At 37.0% G+C, this 20,039-nt stretch overlaps 1 protein-coding gene across 10 annotated transcripts in view; it reads right to left on the reverse strand.

Annotated features, from left to right (window-relative positions):
* Window positions 1–518: 518 nt before the first annotated feature.
* Window positions 519–20,039, reverse strand: part of TTLL5 (tubulin tyrosine ligase like 5) — a 158,608-nt gene continuing 139,087 nt past the window's right edge. For 6 of the 10 annotated variants that reach the window (XM_088145304.1, XM_088145302.1, XM_088145307.1 and 3 more), the window contains 3 exons: window positions 18,306–18,391; window positions 17,511–17,636; window positions 519–2,300 (listed from right to left, as the gene is read on the reverse strand). In XM_088145304.1, coding sequence (XP_088001430.1) covers window positions 17,512–17,636; window positions 18,306–18,391 — 211 coding nt within the window. In that variant the 3' untranslated portion in view covers window positions 519–2,300; window position 17,511. The remainder of the gene's footprint in view (window positions 2,301–17,510; window positions 17,637–18,305; window positions 18,392–20,039) is intronic. The other 4 variants (XM_088145309.1, XM_088145306.1, XM_088145303.1 and 1 more) reach the window with 3 other exon arrangements.

Raw genomic sequence — 20,039 nt, forward strand, 5'->3', positions numbered from 1 at the left:
CTTTAATGTGGCATTTTATTCAGTGCTCTCTAAGGTAATGCAGTGATAATCACTGAGATGTGAGGGGAAAGGTTGCATCTTCTGTTCTAGCATGCATTTTATAAATGAGACAAAGTCTTAGTCTTATGGTGACAATCAGTTCTGAACAGGTAAACATGTAGAACTGTTCTGATGTTCAACTTCCATCTGACTTATTCCTGTTGATGAACAGCAGTAGGACAAAACCAAAAAAACAAAAATCTCAAACACTGAGATGATGTTTGGCATGAAGACAGTATATGCTCATAGAATTATCTTAACATCATGAAAGTACAGCCCTGGATCAGATGGTAAGCATTATGGAGTCATGGCTGCTTGGCCAAGCAGGGCATATCTGGGAGACTTAAGGATTTTTCCAAAGTAGTATCTAACAAACTGGTCTTGATATTCACTTATAACAGGGATATATCAAGAGAACGACTATTGTCCTGCTGCCTTCAGAAAATTTTAAGTCTTAAATCTCAATCTCTTGTCTAGAAATGTCTTGACATTTCAGAAGCACCGTTGGCTTCAGTCAAGGTACTTGGAAAAACAAACACTAAGGGTAATTACCTTTTCATCTCAAATATCTTACTAGTATTTGTCTGTAAAACCCCTTTCCACTTTCAGTCCAAAGGTTCCAAACTAATTCAATCTCTTGGATCTTGTGAGATGTCAGTGTAAAACATATATGTTCAGTGTCACTGAAATAATCAGAGAATTTGAAATTCTGATTCAAAATTCCCTAATTAGTTTTTTTTCCTAGGTGTGAGAGTAACTGGAGCACGATGGGAATCGTTCTATTGAAAAGCCTTGAAGAAAGAAGCAAAATATGGGAAAACAAAATGGTGTTCAGTGGCACTCAAAACCTGTTACTCAAAGCAGATATTTGCTATTTAACTAGCATTAAGGTTGAACTACTTCTCATCTTGTCCACTAAGATGACAAAATCCACATGTGTAGATCAAAAACTATGACTTTCTCTGTGAACTTCAAGATAAACAGAGCAATCCCTTGACAAGATGCAGCAACTGCTATATGCAAAAATCCACAAGTAAATCCCAGAAATGTTTTCAGCTATCATGGTGAAGCTACACAAATGAAAATTATACAGCAAGTTGAGAAGTAGGCACAAGTTCAAAAACCAAAGACCCCTCCCCTGCAAAAAAGAAAAAAAAATGAAAACAGTCCTGCCTACATGTATGATGTACCTCTTTCCATCACTGCCTCATCCATTGTAGGTTTTGTCACTCTTCCGCCACCCCAAGCATTAACTGTGGCCACCTGCCATACATATGAGCCCTGAGATACCTACATAAAAACTATGTCTTACCAGACATGCATAGGACATACTTCTTGCAAGCAAAAGGTTTGGATATAGAAAAAGGTCAAATTGCAATGACAGATTTCTGTTTGCTTTACAGATCTTCCTCTTTCAAAAGTTGAATTACCTCACAATATAAATAAGTGAAAAGCATTTAGAATGCTAAATGAAGCTGAAGTAATGAAGTACCTTTGCTCACATTAATGATCTAAAGTGACAATTTCTATGAGAGGGCTGAGTCTTGGAAACACAAGTCTTTAGAACATGAACTGATGAAATGTAAATAAATGTAAGGAAAAACATAACATAAGAAAAAAACCTGGAATAAATTGTCAACTAATTGGTAGAATAACTTATAAGTTAAACAAACAAAATGATTGACTTTATTCACAGACTGAGAATTTTTATGGCTTCTTGCCAACATTGAAGATAGCATCCAGCACAAGTGTCTATAATCAGTCAGCATTTTAACCTCATGTGTCAACTGTAGTCATGTAGTATGAACTGTGTCCACCATCTAGTAGACTAACTTCATCATGCTCAGGGGAAGCCGAAATGTCTAACTGGAAAGAGAAATCTGGGCCCTGTGTACATAATATAGACACAATTCAGAATTTCTATCTTACGAGCCATAACCACAATTTAAAGGCTATCTGGTAGAAGATGTGATACAGAACACAAAGGAAACCCTGAGACTTGGCAGCAAAAGCTCAGTAGAGTAGAAACCTCATGTCAGAGCTTGAACACTATTTCCACAAGCACTCAGCTGTTTTTCTCTCCTAAGGGAAAATGCTGGAGTCTGAAACAAGTCTTGCTATCAATCTGGGTGTAGCCAGGAACGTGGAATGATGAACAGTCATTCCTGCTTCATCTCCTCCTTGCATGCTGAAGCACTGAGCTGGTTGTTTATTCATTATTTAGGGTGAATCCTTCTTCAAAAAGTAAGTACAAACAGGAGCTGAAAGAAACATAAAAGAAAAACCAATTAACAGCTTTCAAAAAGTGTACACTGACTCACAAGATGCAGGAGTTTCTCTTGATACAACTGACAAAACTGAAGGGACAATCCCACAAACCTTTAATGGCTAGCATAGGAAATGTTACTGTAATATTTCCACTCACGTTTTCTGGACTTTCCATCTATCAGAGATCAGAATAGGCTCTGCAGTCATGACTCCCTCCTTACAATGACTTCGAGTAGCTTATATGGAAAGAAGCTCTAGCTGTTCACTGTATGATGCCTGCTGTGTTCCAATTGGACATTAATATGCCCAGCAGGAAGTGGATGTTTGAACATATGAATAATACACCAAAACAAACTCTTCATTTAATGTTGCTATATATAAAATGCATGTTACTGCATCTGTAATATTATTTCTCAGTCTACTCAACATGGCATTCAACAGTTATATTATTATGAATAATCCATTATATATACGAGAATGAGAGCCTAGTGGACTTCCAGGGAAGAAATGGGGAACTCAAGATGGCTCCACTAAAAGTGGAGCCAAAGACTGTGGTGATATGAAGATCCTGTGAGTAGACTGGCTCTTTGTAATTCCTCTCCAGACAAGGAGAGAACTTGAGATTGCCCACAAGTGCTCCAGACAATTGCTCCTCACAAGAAGACTACAAGCCAGAGGCTTCTGGCAGGTTTAGAGCTCTGGGAGACAAGGGAATAGCCATCTTGCTCAAACCATGGTCACAGCCTTCAAAAGGACACTCGGTTTGCATACTTCCTTTTCTAATCACTTTTGGAAATTGCTTGTTAATTGCTTTTCAGCTATTAGGAACCTTTGGACTGACAAGTTTGAAAACACAGAGTGAATTTCCTTCAATTCTTAATGAAATAAGTTTTAAATACAAGTTAAGGACTTAAAAAATACTTTTGGGAGAATAAACAGCAAAAGGGTGATTAGAACTTTGATTTTGGAAAGTTATAAATGGACTAAAGGTCCAGGTGGATTTGAAATAAGACTTTGGAATTAATTATAAGAATCTTTCCTGTGGGAAAATGCTTTTGTTTTGAATTCTTAAAAAAAAAAAATGATAGGATGGGACTTTGAAGGTTGGAAACTAGAGGAATCTAGAGGAAACTAAAGATTACAATTAAAGGAGAAGAACACTTAAATTTGACTTACTAATACAGAATGGAGCAAAATATTTTAACATTGGACATATTGAAGATATTTTTGAACAATGGACTCAGAAGTTAATTTTAAGAGTGTCTGCCTCAATATATAGATTGTGTTTAAAAGATGTTATAGAAGAGGAACAAGTTTTACCGGACAAGACTGAGACTGATCTGAAAGTGGATTTAAAAATGACAGGCTACAAGAATTATATAGAAAAAAGATGCTACACTGGACATACAAAAGAAACCAGCTGATGTCTTAATAATTAAAAGGGATGTACAAATAACAAACCAAGAAAGTGACCTAGATAATTTTCCTATCTTAGATTTACAAAAGAGACTTGTTGAAGCTTTGAAGAACTTTGTGAGAAGGCACAAAGAAAAAATGAAAAGAAATAAAGTTTTAGGACATTATTTGAAGGGACTAAAGATCAAGATTGTTAAAAGTAAAAGGAAGGAATATAAAGTTGGTTTATTTGATCAAGGTTAAAATAGGTATGTTATTATCTCTGGTAACCCTTAATGGACTTTTGCTGATCAGGACTGAAATGATGAGGTTTTAAGGATTTGTTTATAGATAAGAGATGGGATATGGGAAGAAGAGCTCATTTGTTGTATTTTAAGACAAGGTGCTAAGTTACTAAAATCGTTTATACTTGTGATGAAGGGGAAAGTCATTTCTTTATATATTTATTTTCTTTTTCTTTATTATATTCTTATTTTTTCTTTCTTTTCTATTTTTCTATTTTCTGCACCTTCTATTTTTTCTTTTTATTCTTTTATTTTTTATTTTGTACAGTATTAGTTTTTATTGTTGTAATTATAATTTTTTTTAAATTACTATAAAAAAAAAGAATAAGAGCCTACTAAGGATAGAAGCAAATCTGAGAATATAAGATGATCTATACTGTTTTCATAAATGAGTTAATTTAAACCCTTTCCTAACATACATTCTAAATTCCTAGCATCACATCACCTAACTGGAAGAAGTGTTATGGTTAATTGTATCTAGCACAGTGGTAGTACTAAAAATATTAGCAGCAATTTACTAGAAGAAACTTCGTAATCTCCAGATTTGATGAAAGACACAGTGCAAAACATCTCGAGATTTTATCTTTTTTTTTATTATGACAAACAGCGTCTACTTTCAGTTTCAGCCATATTTTCTAGCAAGATTATTTAAGCTAGAAAAGCTAGGTCTGAGCTCTCCCGCCTTCTCCTACCCATTTTTACTGATAACCAGCAGGGAAGGAATGAAGCCGTGGCTTGCAATTTAAAATGCACTGCAAAGGACTGTTTTTCCTTTGCTGAACATTATGCATCTTAAGCATTCTTTAATGGCATATGCATGCATTCAATAATGTTGATTTAATCTCTATAAATACTGTCCTGTTTCTAAAGATATTGGCCAGCATTCAGTCTGTCTCAGGCTGGCAGCTGTACCTTTTGGCTGGTAGAATGTGGTCTTCCTCTTTTTTCTGGCTCCCCCAGAGCCCCCTCTGCTGGGTAATTTATGTTCCATGCTGGGCCCCACTTTTCTTTAGCACACTTTTCTGGATCATACTCTGTTCCACTTCATAAGTCTTGCCTTGGCCTCTCCTCAAACTTAGAACTCTTCAGCAGTGTAACACTGCCCAGCCCAACTCAGGATCTTCAGCCAATACTGCTTTTTACTAAAGCCAATAACCAATCTTCAACAGCAAACACTGTCTAGGTCTATCTTAAGTTTGCCAGCCATGACATCTTCATCAAATTTCCTTCTTCCAAAAGTTTCTGTTTTTTAAAGACTTTATCTCTGCCAGTTCTCCTCTACAGAAAAAAATTTCCTACAAGAAACTAAGCTATCTCCTACTCTCAGCTTCATTTATCATCTAACCAGAATAGAGTGTCTGTTTGGATCTCTAAGGAGCCATGGATAACAGCAGACTGTCACAGACCTCTTTTCCTAAACCGCCATATTATACCAGGATCTAGAATTTGGAATTATGTTGCATTTATATTTATTTGTGAACAGTTCTGAAGGAATTCAACAGCAGAAGCATATAAAGTAATTTTTAAAATGCAAAGCCGGGCCATTAAAAGGAAAATTTGGAAACTACCTATAACAAAATTCTGTGAATTTCTATTTTCATGAATAGATTCTAAAGCTACTCAACCATGGAATGCTGCATTATAAGAATGGAGTATAAATATGTATTTAAGTTTTGGTTTCCTATGATGGTTGGGTCAAAATAAATATTTGTACTTCACTCTTATACAACTTCATGCCATATAAAAATTGTATACATTGTAGGCGGAGAGCCATGCTAGTCTACGGTAGCCAGAACTCAGAAAGACACTGGTACTGATATATAAATTGTATAGAAAATACAGCTATGAACATTGTTAATCGAGATCTTATTTCCTTCTTCTTGCTGATTCCTGCTATGTGACAATAATTGTTTATTTTAGCTAACAGATGACACTTTGCTAGGCCTACTTAATTTATAGTATTTGAATGCCTAGGACACTCCAAGGTCCCAGAGCCCCCTCACACACCACAACTTTTGCTTTCATACTCCTAAACATCTCCTTCTCTTCCCTTCTCTCTCTTTCCTGCACACAGTTCAAGTATCTACATCTAATCAAACACAGGTATGCTGAATTATTTCCAGATGTTCAGATCTTTACACCTGACCTATGGGTAACAAAGATGTAACTTCTTCTCTTTCTTCACTCCTTGTTGATCTTTTGGACACAAGAGTTAACATTATTATGAATGCAAAAACCTTGTGGGCATTTGAGTCACTGTCAGCTCAATTTCCTTTTCTCCAGTATCCTCAATTGTATTCCTAGTTGTTTCCCAAGCACAATCCAGGCCTGCTGGGCTTGATCTATAGGAGCCTTAGAGCCTGAACTTGGTCTAGGTAAACCTGCGTCTGTTTTTGCTAGAGCTTTTTGGAAATGCAGGGAGAAGGCAGCAGCCTCCATGCAGATCTCGTCAATGGAAAAGAGACCGAGAGGAGCCAAGAGCGGTCATTCTAAGTCACTGCTGGAGATTTACCTCAGCCATTCTCAGTAAAGCTTAATCAAAAGATATAGTCTTTCCATTCACATCTGATTAGGCATATCCTTGCATTTGTATTTTCAATTGTTATTCACCAGTAAGACAATTAGATTTATATTATCATCCTTCAGTCTCTGGGCTCTGCTTTTTTGTATTTATTTTCTTTTACATAGTACGGCTCAGAGTATCTTAATGTGTGTAATGTGTTACTGTGAAATTATTTTATTATGAACATTGATAGAAATATTAGCTGACCTGAATATTTCATATAAAGGGTATATAAAGATAAATAAGGAAAAAGCAGGTAGACAGATAAACTCATATTCCCTCTTGCATATATTATTCACAATGAGAAATAAATGTACTATGTGGCAGGGAAGCAGAAGATAATCTACCCAATCTCTTGAGACAGTCATAGGGTAGAACTGCCATTTTTTCCCACCGGGTCAGAACATATCTGGCCATATCAGGTGGCATGTGCCAGTACTACAATTGTATCTCATTACAATTAATAAAACTGAAATATGGAAAAAGGTGGCTGCATTTTCTTTACATCCCAGAGACAGGCTCAGTAGATAAAGGCAGAAGGGAAGTATAGAATACTTAACATTACTAATTCCTTATAACATGTGAGTAAAAAAGGTTTGGCTTTGGAAACAACAAATACTGGAGTAGCTCTATTATGAAATTTTCAGAAAATGCAGAAGTTAGAAGTGCTATCTTTAAATTCAGTCCTTCAAAATAGTTACTATATTAAGAGTAACAATATACAACTGTTTCTTTAGTTCATTTTTTTAAAATTGTAGCTGCACATTATATCCACCATGTAAAAAATAATAATAATTGGCTATTGGAAATCCAGAATCTGAAGGCTATCCTAGACAATGACAGAGCAGCTACTTGTATTTATTCGTGTCTCTTCTGCAGGGAGGAGACCATTTCAAAGGCATTTTTATTAGCAGAGAGTACACACTGGACACAATCCAAAGATCTAGGATCACAACAATTCCTTTGTTTCATATTGTCTGAAGACTCCCAGTTACTGAGTACCATAAGAATTATGTTTAGTGATGGGTTCTATAAGTTTTTACTTCTATTTGTAAAAATGTATTTACAGTTAACTGAAATTCATCTACTGTTATTAGAGATTATATTGTGCCATTATTTGAATTAGCAATAATGAGTAATAAATACCATGAGGCACCCACAGAAGGAGGCAAATAACAAAATGTGCCTATCATCATCACAACCACCCTCACAACATTATGGTTGGTCACACAGTCAGCCAGATGTTTAGACTGGATTTGGTATTTTTATCCACCTATCGAGTCCTTCCCAAGAACCTGGGATAGGCAGATGTTGTTTAATATTAAAGGTATTGTCGCAGGATGTAAGTTGTTCCATGTAAAGCTGCCTTTTGCAATTGACTGATGGTGATTTTGTCAGTGTCAGTCGTCTTCAAATGGTGCTCCAGATGTTTTGGAATTGCACCCAAGGTGCCTGTTACTATTGGTACTATCTTTGCTTTCTTTTGCCATGTTTGTTCTACTTCTATTTGTATTTTGTGATTTTCTCCACTTCTTCCTCTTCTATTCTGCTGTCTCCAGCTATTGCAATGTCCACTATCCAGACTTTTTTGTCTTTCTTATCAACAATTGTTAAGTCTGGGGTGTTGTGTGGCAGGTGCTTGTCTGTTTGAAATCTAAAGTCCTGGAGCACTTTAGCTTCTTCATTTTCTATTACTTTGTCTGTTTTGTGGTCCCACCAGTTCTTGCTTGCAGGCAAATGGTATTTCTTGCAGATATTCCAAAGCACCGTTGTTGTTACTTTGTCATGCCATTGTTTGTAGTCAGTCTGTGCAATCTTCTTACAGCAGTTAACTAGGTGGTCTACTGTTTTTTCAGCTTCTTTGCAGAGGCGGCATTTGCTGTCTATTGCTGTCTTCTCAATTCTGGCTTTGTATGCATTTGTTCTTAAGGCTTGGTCTTGTGCAACCAAAATTAGCCCCTCTGTCTCTTTCTTCAACTATCCTGCCCTTAGCCATTGCCAGATCTGGTTATCTGCTTTGCCTGCTAGTTTTTTTTGTGTACCCTTTTTTCTTCTTCAATTGTCTGGTATACTTGCAACATTCCATGCCCACCTATGCTCCTTGGTAAACAGAGTCTGTCAACACTGTCGCTGTGTGGATGAAGTGCATGATTCATTGTCATTATTTTTCTGATCTTCCTATCCAGGGCTTCTAGTTCAGCTTGAGTCCAGGCCACTATTCCAGCTGTGTATCAAATGACTGGAATTGCCCAGTGTTAATTGCCTTGATGGTGGAGTCAACCAACTCTGGCAGGGAAGCTGCTGCATGACAGGGAGTTGTTACATAAGCAGCAATCCCATCTGATCCCTTCAGCCCAACTTTCACAAACTGGGTTTCACATCCAGTTATCGACAGAACAGCAGCCCTGGAAGCTTCCAAAGTCTCACAGATGACAATGACCACAGATGACAATGACCACATCCCCACCTTGCCCCAGAGTCTCAACTGATGCCACACCCCAAACCCATCTATGTATATTTCCAAGAGGGGAGCCCCCGCTTAACTAGGTATCAGTGATAAATGCCAGATCGGCCCTCTCATCCATCATGGATGAGAGAGGCCTTGTTACAGACAGACCTGCAAAATCCAGGAACACTGAAGCTCCAGTTACCAGGCCTCCCATCATCCAACTCTCACCTGGTAGGTCAGAGGAAAAAACACTCACAAAACCATTCCAAACCTGCCAGATACACCCCTGCCCCCCATTTCTCACCTGAAAAAGGGTGAGTGGCTCTGGCTTCCTCTCAACACCTTCCCCCCCAAACTAATTAACACCAAGCTCTCCAGATCAGTCAGTCCAGCCACAGTTCTCCATCAAATCCTCAGAGACACAGGTGAGATAAAACCAGGGCTGCTGCAAGACACCAATGCAACAGACATAGCAGACCTGCATCCAATAGAGTCTCAGGTCCACTGCACAGTGCAAGATAGAAGAATGACAAAAAAAGAAGCCAAAATGGCTGTTGCCCCTTGTGATCAGACACACAGCAGCTGCAGGACGCAGAAGTATCAACCTACTCCAGCTCCCGCTACCACCTCAAACCTGGAAGCCCCCAAACCTCTGGCACACTAAGGTTGGGTGCTCCCAGATCACCATCACCACTGAAGCTTGCTGAAAACTAGCAGGTTTGAGTAGTCATCACCATCAAGCTGTCACTGGCATCACACTCAATATATAGGATGCAGCTAACCCCATTCTCAGGAAGTTGACCTTCCAGCCTGGTCCTTTCTGTGGCTGGAATTCGTGGGCTGCCAGCCAGCTTATCAGCAATACTGCACTGACTGCTGCATTGCTGCCTGCTCTCCAAGGAGCTTCCCTCATTGCTTTACCAACTCTGATATCAATCCACAAACCTCTGCTGGCCACCTGACTACACTCCAGCCATCCAGCAAATCATTCCGGGGGTTGGCTTTCTGCCAGCCTTCCAAGCCACTGCTGTTGTTTCTTGCACTGCGCCAAACCAAGAAGGTTTACCAGATCCTCTACTGATTACTCTCTCAAAACATTGTCAACATCCTAATACCACCTAATATCTGGAGCTCTAGCAACAACTGGTCCTGATGCCATATTAAAAAAAAAAAAAGAATTCTCTATTACAAATAGCTAAATAGATATAGCAAGATAGGGGCGTCTTTACCAAGTACTCCTAGAACAGCGATAGGCAAGCTGGTTGTTACCAAATATTTTGAACTAGAATTGTTATTAATCCTACTCAGTGTGCCAATTACCATAATTATGTAGATGTAGTCAAAAGTATAAAGAGTACCAAATTGTCTGTGCCTTATCTAACTAAATGGATTGGAGCCTGGTTATCTTCCAGACAACCTGCTCCAAGTGGAATTTGCATTATGTCTATGAAGAGAATGCATGCTAAAAGTCTACCCAAACACCCAATGAGGTATGGCAGGAGGAAACTTGGAAGTGAGCATTCTATTGGAACTCCCGTTTTATGGAACAGCTTTCTCCCAGGATAAGAACGCTCCTTTCCTTTTGATATTCATAAGTTAGTAACACCTTGATTATTTTGTCATGCCTTTGAGGACTGAGGAGAACCACTCTACATTATTCTGGGATAAATGATGGACAGGTAGTATCATGTTCCTACTGTATTTATCTTGAATTTTTGCATATCTAGTTCTGATACATATTTTTACTAGTGATTTTATTTTATATCTCTTTATAGTGATTATGATAATGATGGTACAAGTCTTGCAAGCTGCTTAGAGGTGCTTAATTGAAATGGTGTAGAAGTAGCAGTATAAACAAAGGACAAACTTGATAAAAGTTTGATAAAGATGTGCTCAAGCAGAGGCTGAATAGACATTTATCCGTATCATTTCATTTGGATTTCTGCATCAAGCAAAGGATTATTTTTTTTAAAGAAACTTTATTAATTTTCAATAAAGAATAAAATATAAGGAAACAGAAAAAACAAAGGTTCAGAAAAAAAGAAATAAAGTTAAAAGTGCAGAAAAGAAAAATAAAAAGAAGAAACAGAAAGAATAGGCAACTTCTGACTTTCTTTGTTGCACATACAAATATAGAATACATACATCTTTCACTCTAAAAATATAACTAATACAAAATACTTCTGTAATCCTAAAATCTAATAATTATCAAAACCCCGAGTCAACAAGGCATTTTACAATCCCAAGCAAAAAAAGAAAAACAAAAGCAATTTCCAAACAGAAGCAAGGCTAACCCCACCTTTTTAAATTTCATTACATTATGTCACCATCTCCGCCACTACCATTAATGTCCAATCCTAAATATCTGTGTTTTTGTCATCTATGTGCATATAAAAATCTCACTAGTATTATCATATACCATCATCTCTTCCCAAAGATAATAGAAAGCACTTTCATATCACTCATATTTCCCAACATTCCCTTATATAGTCCTAGTAACTTCCCCATTCAGTCCTAATCAACAAGAAACCCCTCTAATAACTATCAGGAGTCACAACCTACATTCATTTTTACTACTATTAAGCAACAGTAATGTTAATAACATTGTCATACAGTTCTGATCCCAAAAAATTACCATTAATCTATCAGAAACCACAGCCTGTTTTAACCATAAGCAAACAGATTTACTTTATACAGTTTCTGTTTACTTTTAAGAGGTTCATTCTTTAATCCTAACAGATAGTACTTCACATATTGAGCCTTTATTATTTTCTCCTTGTCTTCTTGTTTAAGGAGCAATACATTCTCTTTATCTTTTAATAGTTTAAGACAGTGATTCTCAACCTTTTTGAAGCTCCCGCCCCCCTAAGGAGCAGAAAATTTTTCAACACCACCCTTTGTGAAAATCCTGTAATTTAGGGTATGGGGCGGGGGGGAGTTACTGAATTATAAAAGGCAAAAATTTTAAGTAATTTTTTTCAGTAGACTTACACACCAAATTTGTTCAATTTAACTCGATACTTTTGCCCTGGAAGGTAATTGCATTCCTTTTATTAAAATTAAAATGACTAATGCAAAAAAAAATGCTTAAGTGCTCTTTTATGTAAATACATTTATTTCAAAATGCTGTAAATATGTTTATTTTTTTGATGCTCTTTTAAAAAAAATTTTTTATTTTTTATTTTTTTATTTTATTTTTTTGCAAATGCTTTTTTAATGTTTAAAAATTCTTTATTCTTAATTAGATAATTAAAAAAAACAACAAAAAAATACGCTAAAAGAGTAATATCAATGAAACATGCTTGATTATGTCAGTGGGATGGTTGTGCTTGATGGTTCAGAGCCAGTTTCTGAATGTTCGGTTCAATATTGTTAGAGAGATGAAGGCGCAAGTCCCCTCTTTCCACGATTTGGAGTCAACTTCTCTTTTTTGTAAAATTGTAAAAACAGAAATGAAGCGAACCAAAAGCAACTCAAGAAACACGGGTCAAATCAAACATTCATATTGAAAGGACGCTCAACGCACACACTGCGATTAATCGCGCGGGAAGACAGCTGACGCACGCGCTGTGATTAATCGTGCGGGAAAACAGCTGACGCATGTGCTGTGCTGGTTGGGATCGGAGAAGAATCGTAGTGTCAAGTTCTTCAAAGTCATCCTACCTAGAATACAAATTCGTCTCACCATTCTTAGAAGTGCATGAGGGCAGCCATTGCGTAAGTTCGTTTTATTGCTGGTACAAATGGTGTAAACCGGATAATCAATTTAATAAATTTTTTTGGGAGTTTTAAAATTAAGTTCGAATGCCAAAACATACTCATCGCCCCTCTACCGCCCAAAACATGCCCACCGCCCCCCTACCACCCAAAACAAGTTCACCGCCCCTCAGCATCCTCCTACTCAACGGGTACTGCCCCCGTTGAGAACCAATGGTTTAAGACCTACTTTTTGTAGATTCAGAATAGTGTTACCATTAGACTGATCCAAGTCCTGTTTACTTTTAGAGAGTTCATTCTTTAAACCTAGCAAACAGTGCCCCATAAGTTGAATCTTTATTATTTTCTCCTTGTCTTCTTTCAGGAACCATTTCAATAAGTTCTCTTTCTCTCAGTGATTTAAAATTCTTTTTGTAAATCCAAAACAATATCGTTAGGCTGATCCAAAGTAACTGTAAGTCCAAAATAAGATTCTTTTTCTTTAAGAACCAGTAAGATATCCATCTCTCTTTCTTCTTCCATATCTTTATTATCCATATTATTCTCCAAAATATCCAACTTGTGTTCAACTGACCTCACATCAATAGCAGGTTCATTCAATTTAGAATCGAGTTTCTTGTTCAAATTGTCAAATTTATCCTCCAGTGACTGAATTATTTTTCCTGCAAAGTTTTGAAACATAATCTTGAAACGCTCATCCCTGCAGCTTGCTCTCCTAATACCCGTGATCAATACCGCTCTCTAGTGTCAAAAATACAAATTACATTCTATCCAAAGTAATAGTGAGAGAGAGAGAGTCTCTTTATCTTGTTTAAAATTCCTCTCTAATCAGGGCCAATTAAGTAAGAATTAAGCAGACTTCACACAGTTCCCATATCCACATTCCAATATCAAAAACCCAAGCTCAGATTCGCCAGGAAAAAAATAATAATAAAAAGAATTCCTTTTCTCTTGTTTCTTAAAAATTAGTAAAAAGTCCACACCTTTGCCTTTTTTGCTGAATATACAAAACTATTTACCCTAATAAAAAAAGAATGTAAATCTTTCCATGAAGCACCTATAGCAGCCAAAAGGAAAAAATACACTGTAACTAAAGAAAGCCTCTCTTTAACCCTATAGAGGTAAAAAACAAAAACAAAAGTTATTTTGGAAATGAGAAGGTCAGCGCAAGTGTCCGTTTTTTTTCCCGGCTTCTTCGCAGCTTGGAACTTGCTGGTAGCCCCACCTCCCAGCTGATCACTCATCAGTTGATCCCAAAAGTCTCCATTTCAAGGTCTTCTGGCTGTGAAAGGCTGTCTGGAGGTCGTATGGGACAATTTCTAGGATTCTCCTTGGATCTGGAGAATTCTTCAGGCTCCAGGAGCCTGCCTGAGCCTAAAAAAGTCTGTGAAGACGACTCTCCACTTGAAAAAGAGGGCCTAGCATGCGGCCATTACTCACCGGAAGTCCCATCAAGCAAAGGATTAGATTTGATGGATCTGATTTTTTTTTTCAACTCCATAATTCTATGATTGTCCATGTTCAAGATCTTCAACAGTGGGGCAATGTAAATAAATTTAATCCAATTTAATTTTAAATCCAATTTAAATTTAAAACTTTTAAAAAGTAAGATTAAAACCAAATGAATGCAATGCTTAAATAAAAGATTAATTGATTCAGCCAAGTGATTTTGTTGCATTGATCAATTATATTGTAGCCTTAATCTTTTTCCGACTTATATAATATCATATTTATTTTGCTGTTATTAATTACCATCTGCCATTTTTTAATGAAGACTTGTTGGTCAGGTATCATTTTGTTCTATCAACCAGCACTGTTGCAAAATCTTTTCTAAGTTACAATTTAAAATAAATAATGAAAATTACAAGATAATGAATATGCCTGTTCTAAACTGCAATATTATACATAACGGTGTTCCAGGGAACTCAGGTAAATTAACTTTTGAAAGCTTTTATTCTATTCAGTGACAATTAGTTTTGTATAGTATATATTTTGTATAGCATATATTGTGAGAAATTCATTTTATATAACATTAATTTGCAGAAAGGTTCTGCTGAAACAAGTGTATTTAATGTGCCTGACTTCTGTTATTTCAATTGCAAAACATGAAAGTGACTAAACAGAATCAGGAGCTTTCCCTGTGGGAAAGTGAGTTTAATTCTTTCTTCCCACATTACTGTGCTGAAGAAAGTCTGTCTCTCATCTGGCATTTGCCTATCAGGCAGGGAGTTTCCACTGATACCTTGCAACAGTACTATTTACATTTTTTTTTCTCTATATATCCCCCTGAATGTGTCCTTGTCTACGTACGAGTATATACTTGCCAACAGAGAATAATGATTCATATATAAGATAAAATAGGTTTTAGTTCATGAATGTTTCTACCACAACAGATCTGTTAATTTATTAAACTTGGAATCATTAAGAAAAGAACTGAATGTACTACTGACTATACAGCAATGTCCTTATATAACTTTATGATTGACTGATTGATGAGATTTAAAGGCCAACCACTTCCAAAATGAATCTGGCAGCTTACACTAAAAAATAAAAAGAAACTCTCATGTGTCAGGACAAACACGTTCCCTATAACTAAAAACACAACTGACAGGGGCTCCACAAGCATCCTACCCCAAGGCCTGGGAGAACAGCTAAGTTTTTAAAGACTTCTTGAATATTATCAGGTTGGGAGCCAAAAGATCTGGGAAGGAGGTGATGGTGGAAATACCATTCCAGAGGCCAGGTGCTATGACAGAGAAGGCACACTTCCTGACTCTTGATAGGTGGCATTGTTTGATAGATGGCACTGCCATAAAAGACTACATCTGGAATACTATCTTCAAATCTCAGAAAAAGCTTCATAAATCTGAAAAGGAATAGACAAGGGGGAAAGAGCAACTACTGGTGAGGAAAAACTACAGTGATTTGACCTAGAGAGAAGATGGAGTCATTATAAAGATAGAGAGCATTATAAAGATAGAGAGCATAGTGTCGCATAGTGATTAAGGCCTTGGACTAGAAGAGACATCCAGTTCTAAGCCCTCTCTTAGCCACAGAAACTCACTGGGTGACTTTGAGCCAATCACTTTCTCTTAGTCTAACTACTTTATAGGGTAATAGTTGTGGGGGGAAAAAGGAGGGAGTGTTTTGCCATCTTAAGCTCCTGAATGAAAGGCAAGATATAAATCAAATATGTACATAAAATCATTCAAAATATGAATAAACATCTCTGTTTGACTCCTTCGGAGGTTGGAATAGGTACAGTCAATTCTCCTTTGTTCATACATGTAATCTGCAATAGGGGTGTTCTCATTCAGCATCATGATTAGTCAGAGAAGATAATGATTAGTGAAATTGCCTGCCAAATGTTGCCATGGTGTCTCTCAAGAAATTGAGTCAAATGCCACTTTCAAGTCTACAAAGGAAGAACAGGGACAGCCTCCTGATAGATTGGTGCACTTCACTGGCAGGTGGTCCAAACTAAGATTTTTTTCTAAGTTCATACAGTCAGTGAACTTTTGATAAAGATATTTTGCAAACAGTTTGCTGATTCTGCACATCAAATTGATTGGATGATTTTTTTTATTGGGACTTTTTTTATTGGACATTTTTTTATTGGGACTATTATAGAGTTACTCCATTCTTTAGGAATCTGCAGGGAATTATCAGTGTCAGTGAGTGGGGTCAAAACAAATGGTGGAGCTGCATGCATGCTTACACTGACTGGCCCAGTATGCGTCCACCCTACATTGACAGCTATTGAAGCCCATCTGTGATGCAATTATTCCACATGAACAAAGAATTCCCAGAAAGTGTGGGTCATAAACAATTACTCTAATGACAGTCTCATTTCTCTGTTGTTGCTAACGAGGCATATTCACAAGAAGGTATTTCGCAGTGTAGTATCTCACATCCATGTAAAACTAAAGCTAAGGCTGGGTCACTTGAGGTACCATTTGAAGGGATGTTTCAAAGTTAAGGCAACTTGTACAGTTAATTACAGTAAGGCAGATACAAGCAGGAGAGCAAAAATGAGGAAGGTATTAATGGCACTGCTGTTCTGCAGGACAAATTACTGTTAGTATGCAGAAACTCTAGGGATTCCTATTGTGGATTCTTTCACGCCCTGACTTAAGGACAGTACTGATGATGCATTTCCAGCTGAAAGGAAATGTACCCTTACGTTCATTTTCTTATCACAAAGAGATTAAAATGGCACTAAGAAAATTACAGAATTTCCTGGATTTATTTTGAAACCTTAGTCATTATATAAACACACCAAAAACTGCTTATAACATCAGTTATTTAGATTGGCATTTCCTTTAGTTTTCAATACACCAGATTAAGGGGCTTGAATTTACCATTGTAAAATTCTACCTAAGGCAAATTAAGAGTATGGCTGAACAAAAGATAACAAAGAGAAGCTTAGGTATTATGTCAAGCTGTTACCTATCTTCCATCCTTACAAACTCAGACCTTGTCAAAAATCATAATGAACATTTATTTTCCTGACTACAACTTGAGATCCTGACTGCTTAGCTCAGAAATCTACAGCAGAAAGGCAGACAGATTTTATTTCCTTCTTACAGCGCTCTACCCTTGGAAATAGCATTTATGAACAGACTTGTGGCAACCATTTACTATGCTTAGTTTCTCCCTTTCACTTCATGAGATTTTTGCATAGAGGTCTCTCCTTTTTTTTCCCCAGTATAACTATGAAAATTACAGCATTACCAAAGGAAAACTTGGGGGAAACAGAGGTGCCTGTTGTTACCTTAAGCTGGCCCTCCCTCCTCTGGCCTTTTCTTTCCTTTCCCTACAATTGTGTCAATGGCACAGGTTCGGCTGTACAAAGGTCTAGCTCTGGCGAATATAATCTGGGGGCCAGCTTCCAAGAAACCTGGAAAATGGAAAAAATGGCTTAGCCTCAGGCAGGTCCCTTGACTATTTTTGTTCTTGGCACTGAAGCCTCTCCCCTTATCAACATCCCAAGAAAACTGGTAAGAGCCTCATGAGAAACCCAACACCCACTAATATGGCACCAAAAAGAAAAGCAAGCTACTTTGAAGGTTCCACTGGTATCGGTCCTTTTCATGGGTGAAAAAGGTGGTCCCAATTCTTAAATGAATTCAGTGCAAGCAAACATGAAATTAATGTTTTCTTTTTTTTTTAAGTAGAATGGTTACTTCATTAAAAATAGAAGGGGAAAAAAACCTGCACAGCAAAACAAGTGTCTATTATAAGATGCCACAGCTCTTTCTGATGAATGTGAGATAGAATCACCCTTTTTCTATAGCATGGATACGTTTCTTTCATTAATCACTTCTCCTTTAATCATTTCTAGATTTTGCTTTTAAAATGTTGCAGTGAAGGCACGTTTCCTAGATCTTCCTGTTCAGAAGCAATCAACCCTTTCTTAGTATTTTCCAGGTCACATCATGGAGATTTTATCTGTCCTACAGGTAACCTTGCTATAGGATAGCTAAAGAGTATATACTCTCATGCAAAAGTGAAACAAAAGGCAGCATTTGAAGAAATTAGTGATTGCAGAGAGCCCTAGTTCTCTCACCTGTGGAGTTTGCAAGTGGCTCACAGGATGTAGCACTATTAAGGCTATTCTGGAATCCATTCAGCTGCCTTTCTGTAGAATTTATCCTGCCAGACAAAACACTGAATTAGAAGGCAGCACTGAAAAAAATAAATCTGAGGAGGAAAGCCATTCAGAGACAAAAAACATCAAACTTTTTCCAGACCATTTTTCCATGCAATAAATGTGTAGCTGTTAGAAATGTGAAAGAATCAGCCTTCCACAGGTCAAATTATTTTTTCCATTTAGCCCCCTACTGTCCAGTTGGCATCAGCTCTCTGGAGGCTTTGGAGGAAGTAATTCTCATTTGCTGGTTTTTTTCCTTAGGAAATGTATGTTACACAGTTATTACATTTTGCTAAGGCTTCGCTCATTTCATATCAAGCAAAAAAATTGAAAATGTTGGGTGCTACGAGGTACAAAGCTAATATTGCTGTTTATTTTTGCTATAGGCACCAATTCAGAAGGAAGCACCTATTATTACAGATCTTGGGCCAAGGGTACCCATAAAATTTGCGTTGATATAATCTAATTTGTTTGTCTTTCTCAGAACTTAATCTTTATTGGCAAGGAAAGAAACATTCCTATGCAAAATGCTCATTGTAAGGCTGTCAAAAGCTGTAGAAATCCAAGCACAACTCTTGAGCACCTTCCAGGTCTCTAGATGTCAACTTTCAGAATTCTCAGGAATGGCTGTGTTGGTAAGTTGGCTGGGGAATTCTGGTAAATAAAAATCCACACATCAGGAAGGGAAAAATCCACACATCCAGATTGGGAAAAGCTGATATTTAAGCATATGTACAAGGTGGGTAATCACAAGAAGCACTTGCAGTTTTGGTGAGCTGTGCATCTTCTTAAATCAAGAGTGGGCAATCTTTTGGAAGCCAGAGGAACAGATTAAAAATGGCTTCCAGGTCCATAGGACTTTTGAAGGAGTTTGGGAGGGAAATAGATGACTTAAGCAGAATGACTGGGTCAAGAAATAGCTAACTTAATTCATCTTGGGTCTCATTCTTACTTTTCACTATTTCATCAATCACTTATTCCTTTTAATTTTCTTTTACTTGAATGGATAGAAAACTCAGCCTATTTATAGCTGTCTCAGATCATTTTTCTGTCAGTTTTAGCCACATATTACATCTGAGTTGCCCTTTGATGACTAAAACCCCTCCATAATAAACTACCATGTTTAGAATAACATTTAAAAGTGGTTGAAAAGCTATCGAGTCCAATCAATTGCTGCAAAGTTACAAATCAATCCACGCAGCGTCAACTTTTCACAATGAAAAAAAAGGTGCTTTGCAAGGACTGTTTCAACTCGTTTTGCACCAGATGCAAACTATGCATACACATACACACCTAATTTGGAAATAGGAGTACAACAGTGTTCTTTCAGTGCCTCGTGGTCTGTGTTATAGTGTCCCTATGACAGATCTCAATCCCAAAGATACATAAAAAGCTATAGAGGCTCCTTTCATACGGAATGGAGAGAAACATCTAAACCATACCATCTTCTGTGCTATTCCAATTCATTATTTAAATGAGCTAGTAATGTCTTAAATCCTAAATAATGTCCAAATATAATCTTTAATCTGTCCTGATATTAACACATACAAGTTCTTCCTTTTTGATACACTTGGTTAAAGGAAAAAAAAGAGATAAGAATATACTTTTAGAACCTGTGAAATAAGAAATTTGTCTTACATATGAAATAAA

Source organism: Python bivittatus, unplaced genomic scaffold (genome assembly GCF_059951505.1).
Source record: "Python bivittatus isolate LINGU-HERP-01145 unplaced genomic scaffold, Pbiv_v1 ctg000480_np1212, whole genome shotgun sequence".
NCBI lineage: Eukaryota > Metazoa > Chordata > Lepidosauria > Squamata > Pythonidae > Python > Python bivittatus.